The following is a 7,078-nucleotide window of genomic DNA, read 5'->3' as shown; positions in this document are numbered from 1 at the left end:
AAGCTGCCTAAAGGAACCTTCCATCAGGACAACATGGGCGAGCCCAAAAAAATATAAATAAGCAAACACCTCCATCACTATAATCAGGTCAAATGACCATAAAATATAAATAAGCAAACACTTCCATCGCTATAATCAGAAGAAATGTCCATACAATATAAATAAGCGAACACCTCCATCCCTATAATCAGGACAAATGACCATACAATATAAATAAGCAAACACTTCCATCTCTATAATCAGAACAAATGTCCATACAATATAAATAAGCGAACACTTCCATCGCTATAATCAGGACAAATGACCATACAATATAGATACGTAAATCATCACTAAAATCAGAACAAATTATTCAATATAAATAAGCAAACACTTCCATCACTATAATCAGGACAAATTACCGAACAGTTCAAATTAGCAAACACTTCCATCACTATAATCAGAAAAAAATTACCACATAGTATAATTAAGAAAATACTTCCATCACTATAATCAGGACATTAGCAGGTGGCCTATCATCTTTGGAAGGTAGCAGATCAGATTTGATATAGAATAACTTTACTCTACTTAATGCTTTTACAGAGAGTTTATGCTTCCACTGAAAAGTAATACAATTTAACCATAAAAGAAACCATTCTTGGTACAACCAAGGAGCATAAGTGGTGGACTTCCCGTAAATCTGCACTCTTTGGTGTAGATGTAACAGTTCCTCCTTTACTTAAACCAGGTGGCTCTGTCACTCACTGTACAAAGGAAAAGGCAACCCTTTTAACTGATATGATTGTCAGTAAGCAGAGTAATGAAAAACTCAAACTTCCTCATTCCTGTTTTTCTGAGGCTAAACTAACTAGTTTAGCTTTTCAATCTCGTGAAATTATAGCTCTCTTAATGGACCTTGATGCTTATGGACCTGTAGACCCAAATGGTCTTTTCCTATGGTTTTTATGAAGACTGCAGATTTCTTAGCTCCAAAGTTATCTGTTATTTTGTGTAAGTTGGCAAGAAGAGAAGCTTTTAGCACTTGTTGGAGAATTGGTAATGTTACTCCTCTATGTAAATGTGTTTGTGGTAGCTTAATTCCAAAAAATTACCGCCCAATTATTATTATTATTATTATTATTATTATTATTATTATTATTATTATTATTATTATTATTATTACTAGCCAACCTACAACCCTAGTTGGAAAAGCAAGATGCTATAAGCCCAAGGGCTCCAACAGGGAAAAATATCCCAGTGAGGAAAGGAAATAAGCAAATAAATAAATGATGAGAATAAATTAACAATATATCATTCTAAAAACAGTAAGTGTCAAAACAGATATGTCCTATATAAATTATTAACTGTCAAAAACAGATATGTCATATATAAACTATAAAATGACTCATGTCAGCCTGGGCAACATAAAAACATTTGCTCCAACTTTGAACTTTTGAAGTTCTACTGATTCAACTACCGGATTAGGAAGATCATTCCACATCTTGGTAACAGCTGGAATAAAACTTCTAGAATACTGTGTAGTATTGAACCTCATGATGGAGAAGGCCTGGCTATTAGAATTAACTGCCTGCCTAATATTACGAACAGGATAGAATTGTCCAGGGAGATCTGAATATAAAGGATGGTCAGAGTTATCTTATACAGTATGCATAATGAACTAATAGAACGACGATGCCAAAGATTAATATTTAGATTAGAGGATTGTCTATTCATATCTATTGTACATGTTATAATTATTATATGATCCTATTTCATTCATGTGCATTATAGGATCCTATTTCATTTATGTGTATTGTGTCGTCTATACATTATGTGCATTATAGGATCCTATTTCATTTATGTGTATTGCGTCATCTATACATTGGCGCTCATTTGTGAGAATGTAAGCAAACAGTGTTTCAGTTTGGCAGCTCATTTACTCGCTGCGTATATGGTACAGTATTATTGTCTATAGACTTTAGCTAAACTTTATTATCTATTATATGCTAGCAGCAAATGGTTCATTAGCTAGCTGTGTATACTGTGAATTTACTAACTGACCCATATATGCTGTTAGGTGTCAGTGTAATTTCATATTGAATTTATTTTGACTGCCGATGCAAATGCCATTTTATTTCTCATCATGCTATCTTTCATTGCAGATATTATCATTGTCATGTGATGCCTTCCAAGTGATAATAAACATTTCATGAACAAAAAGTGAATCTTATTTATGATAATATCAGTGATCTTGCTACATTACAATGCCTGCTGTACAATGCCCCATCGACAATTGCAATTATGTGACCCCCGACCTGTCTGACGCCATTGTTGCTGCCCTACTGACCGCCCATTGCATAAACCACACAGCTGCTGCTCGACCAGGTGCTGCAGCGCAACATGCACAAGTGGAAAAGGTTAAGAGGCCTACCATCACTGCCGCAGGAACCACTGAGGAATGGTCATATTTTTTAATAAGGTGGGATGAATATGTAAATGCCACAGCCATTAACGGGCAAGAAGCTGTTGTTCAGCTGCTAGAGTGTTGTGAAGATCAATTGCGTAAAGATGTAACTAGAGCTGCTGGAGGCAGCCTCCTCGCAAAACCTATTGCCGAAGTCATTGCTGCCATTCGAGCCCTAGCCGTACGTGAAGAAAATGTAATGGTGGCACGGGTCACACTCCATAATATGAGGCAAGACAGAGACGAACCCATCCGAGCATTTGGAGCCAGATTAAGGGGGCAAGCTGGTATATGTAAATTCCTCCTAGATTGCCCTTCCTGCGATAGTGAAGTGAATTATACCGAGCCAATTATTCAGGATATCCTTATCAGAGGCATTGAAGACCAGGAGATACAACTTGACCTGTTGGGTAACACAAATCAAAACATGACACTAGAAGAAGTTTTTAGATTTGTAGAAAGAAAAGAAGCCGGTAAATGCTCAGCGTCTTTATTCACGGAATCCCCAAGCACCGATGCCTCAAGTTCGTACAAAAAATTTAACCGAACCAGGATTGTGAAACATGACTTAAATAAACCTGCTTCTGATGTGAGTTGCTCTTATTGTGGTAAAACAGGGCATGGAAGAAAAGCCCCTGCAAGTCTCAGAAAATCAGAATGCCCTGCATTTGATAAAACATGCCTTTCTTGCAATAAATTACACCATTTTGCTTCAGTTTGCAGGAAGAAATCACCTCAGGCAAGTGGAATACAATCACATGCTGCAATCCAACCTGAAGATAATGCTGTGTTTAATGAACTTTGTTCTGTCACCACATATAACAACTCGTCCATTACACTTGATCACAATCAGTATGACGCTATGTCAAAATCATGGATTAAAAGGCCCTCTGGGCCCCAACCATTCATTAACCTCAAAATATCCACTTCCACAGAAGACTATTCCCACTTCGGCTTCAAACTTCACGCCCCACCGAAAGCAGCAGTGGCTCGAGTAATGGCAGACACAGGCTGTCAGAGTTGTCTGGCAGGTATCCATGCTCTGAATAAACTTCACATCAAGCATTCTGATCTGATTCCAGTTAATATCTCTATGAAAGCTGCCAACAGTAAAGGCATAAATATTCTAGGAGCCGTTATTCTTCGCTTTACAGGTACCAACAACAGGGGTAAATTGGTTGAAACCAGACAAATCACCTATGTCACCGACAACTCTGACAAGATTTACTTGAGCAAAGAGGGCTGCATCGCCTTAGGTATAATCTCTTCTACTTTCCCCTGCATTGGCGAAGCGACACAGGAAACATCATCGACTAATATTCAGACAGAGGAATGCTCGTGCCCCCAGAGACAACTCCCCCCACCACCACCCCAAAAGTTACCATTCGCTGCAACGGAGGCTAATAGAGAGAAGTTGCAGAAGTTCCTCCTAGAGCACTACGCATCCAGCACTTTTAATACATGTGAACACCAAAAGCTACCCATGATGTCAGGACCCCCGTTAAAATTAATGATTGATCCACATGCTGAACCAGTAGCGGTACATACCCCTATACCCGTTCCCCTTCACTGGCAGGATGAGGTAAAACAAGGACTGGACCAGGATGTGAACCTAGGAGTCCTCGAACAGGTTCCCATAGGCGAGCCTGTCACATGGATGAGCCGTATGGTAGTTTGCGCCAAGAAGAATGGTAAACCACGTCGCACAGTAGATCTGCAAGCCCTCAACCTCCATGCCACTCGCGAAACACACCACACACCATCCCCTTTCCATCAAGCTCGTGCAGTGCCAGCAGGTAAACGTAAAACCGTCTTAGATGCCTGGAATGGATACCACAGCGTACCGCTACGGCCCGAAGACCGTCACCTAACAACATTTATCACACCATGGGGCCGCTACAGGTATTGCACGGCCCCACAAGGATACATAGCTTCTGGTGACGGCTATTCCAGACGATACGACGAACTGGTCGGTCATATCCCGAACAAAACCAAGTGCATCGATGACACGTTGCTCTGGGCAAACAACATAGAGGAGAGTTTCTTCCAGACAGTACAATGGTTAGATATTTGTGGTCATAATGGTATCATTTTAAATCCTGACAAGTTTGTTTTTTCAGCTAACACTGTCCAGTTTGCGGGGTTTGAAATCACACCAGATTGCGTCCGGCCATGTGAGAAATATTTGTCTGCAATACGCGATTTCCCCACACCAAAAAACATAACCGACGTGCGCTCCTGGTTTGGCCTCATCAATCAAGTCTCTTATGCCTTCTCTATGACCAAACGCATGGCCCCGTTTCGTAACTTTTTGCGCCCTGGCAACCCTTTCTGTTGGGACAGACACATGGACACCCTTTTTGAGGAATCTAAAGATCACATAATCGACGAAATCAAGAGGGGCGTTCAGATCTACGATAAAGAAAAACCAACATGCCTTGCTACCGACTGGTCCAAATCAGGCATTGGGTTCTGGCTCACCCAAAAACACTGCCTGTGCACACCAACCCGGCCATTTTGCTGCAAATCGGGCTGGAAAACCACCTTAATTGGGAGTAGATTCACACACCCAGCAGAGTCTCGTTATGCACCCATTGAAGGAGAGGCCTTGGCTGTAGTGGAAGCCCTTAACAAAACCAGATTCTTCGTCCTTGGATGCCCTAGCTTGTTCATCGCAGTGGACCACAAGCCCCTACTTAAAATCTTTGGTGATCGATCTTTTGAAGACATCTCCAACGCTCGCCTTCGAAACTTAAAAGAAAAGACACTACGATACCGCTTCGAAATGGTCCATGTTCCTGGCACAAAACACAAAGCAGCCGACACGCTCTCACGACATCCCACAGGCAATGATCCTCCAATGAAACTACGTTTGCAGGACGACATCGCATCCATGCACTCCTGCAGTGATGAAATAAAGGATGATATCGACTCTGCCCTGCAGTGTGCACACGTTACATCCCTGCAAACCCTCGGCTCAGTGACGTGGGACAAAGTTCAAACTGCAACTAACAGCTGCCCGGACTTTCAACATCTGATCTCACTGATTGAAAATGGCATCCCCGAGGCTAAGAATGACGTACCACCGCATCTCCACGAATACCATAAGTTCCGCCACGAATTGTATACTGTAGACGGTGTAGTCATCTACAAAGACAGAATTGTGATCCCCCCCCACCCTTCGTAAACAAGTACTCCAAGCCCTTCATGCGGCTCACCAGGGAATCACCTCGATGACAGCACGAGCAGATTCGTCTGTATTTTGGCCCGGCATCTCTAAAGATCTCCAAGACACACGTATGAACTGTTATCACTGTAACCGCATTGCACCTTCCCAACCCGCCCTTCCCCCACATCCACAAAACCCTCCTGCCTATCCATTTCAGCATATTTGTGCCGATTTTTTCTACTACAAAGGACAACAGTACCTTGTTGTAGTGGACAGGTATTCAAATTGGCCTGTCATCGAACGCGCAGCAGATGGTGCCACTGGGCTTATCAACAGTCTACGGAGGATATTCGCAACATATGGAATCGCTGATGAGCTTTCTTCTGATGGTGGCCCAGAGTTCTCTGCAAAAATCACTCAAGATTTCCTTCAGGCTTGGGGGGTCGACCATCGTCTTTCCTCAACCTATTTTCCCCATTCTAATTGTAGGGCAGAGGTTGGCTTTAAAATAGCGAAAAGACTCCTCACCGACAACACTGGGCCCACAGGAGACCTTAACATCGACGCCTTTCAGCGCGCCGTCCTTCAATACCGGAATACCCCTGACAAAGAAACCAAAGTTTCTCCAGCTATGTTTATCTTCGGAAGGCCCATTAAGGATTTCATCCCCATCTTGCCAGGAAAATACAACCCCCATCCCACTTGGAGAAGCACCCTCGCACAACGCGAGGAAGCACTCCGGAATCGCCATATGAGAATGGCCGAGTACTGGACCGAGCACACTAAGCGGCCCCCGCCATTGAGAGTTGGCGACAACGTCCGCATCCAAACCCAGACAGGCCCGAACCCATTAAAATGGGACAAAACAGGCGTTGTGTCCGAAGTGCGTCAATTCGATCAGTACATTGTCAGGGTTGATGGCTCTGGAAGGGCTACTCTTCGCAACAGACAATTTCTGAGGAAATACATCCCTGCTATTCCAAGACGACCACGATTAACCATTGGATACCCAATTCCCCAGCACGAGAAATCACGTCAACGCCCATCATCGCCACCAGAACCTGATACAAAACCGCACTCTACTGATCGACTGGAAGTGCCATACATCTCCCACAGATGCCACACCACCCCCATCACCACGTCCTCAATCTCCCATAACACCTGTTCACCACCCACAGGCACCTGACTCAGCACTACATGGTGCACACCCTGATGCCTCTCCTGATAATTTCTTTCAAGCTCCCCCAAGTGCCCTTCCAGATCGTCCTCAGAGGCTGTGCAAGAAGCCTGCCTACTTGACTGACTATGATTGTAATACGTATTGATTCGTTTTTGCAGACCAATACTTTTCCACCCTTTATTTATCTTAATGATATTATATTTTTCATTCAGCTATGCTCCATAGCCACACAGCTAATATGCTTTTATAAAGTAGTTTTCATATATTGCTCTAACATGTTCAGTTT

General features: G+C 42.7%; 1 protein-coding gene across 1 annotated transcript; it reads left to right on the top strand.

The window, feature by feature from the left end:
• The first annotated feature begins 1,739 nt into the window (after positions 1–1,739).
• On the top strand, positions 1,740–5,847 carry LOC137618666 (uncharacterized). The gene is made up of 2 exons (XM_068348802.1): positions 1,740–1,933; positions 2,142–5,847. The coding sequence occupies exon 2, from the start codon at positions 2,244–2,246 to the stop codon at positions 5,628–5,630; it is 3,387 nt and encodes a 1,128-aa protein (XP_068204903.1). The 5' UTR covers positions 1,740–1,933; positions 2,142–2,243; the 3' UTR covers positions 5,631–5,847.
• The last annotated feature ends 1,231 nt before the right edge of the window (positions 5,848–7,078 follow it).

This window comes from Palaemon carinicauda, chromosome 25 (genome assembly GCF_036898095.1).
Source record: "Palaemon carinicauda isolate YSFRI2023 chromosome 25, ASM3689809v2, whole genome shotgun sequence".
NCBI lineage: Eukaryota > Metazoa > Arthropoda > Malacostraca > Decapoda > Palaemonidae > Palaemon > Palaemon carinicauda.
The sequence above is the reverse complement of the archived record's forward strand: the minus strand, read 5'-3'. Positions and strand labels throughout refer to the sequence as shown.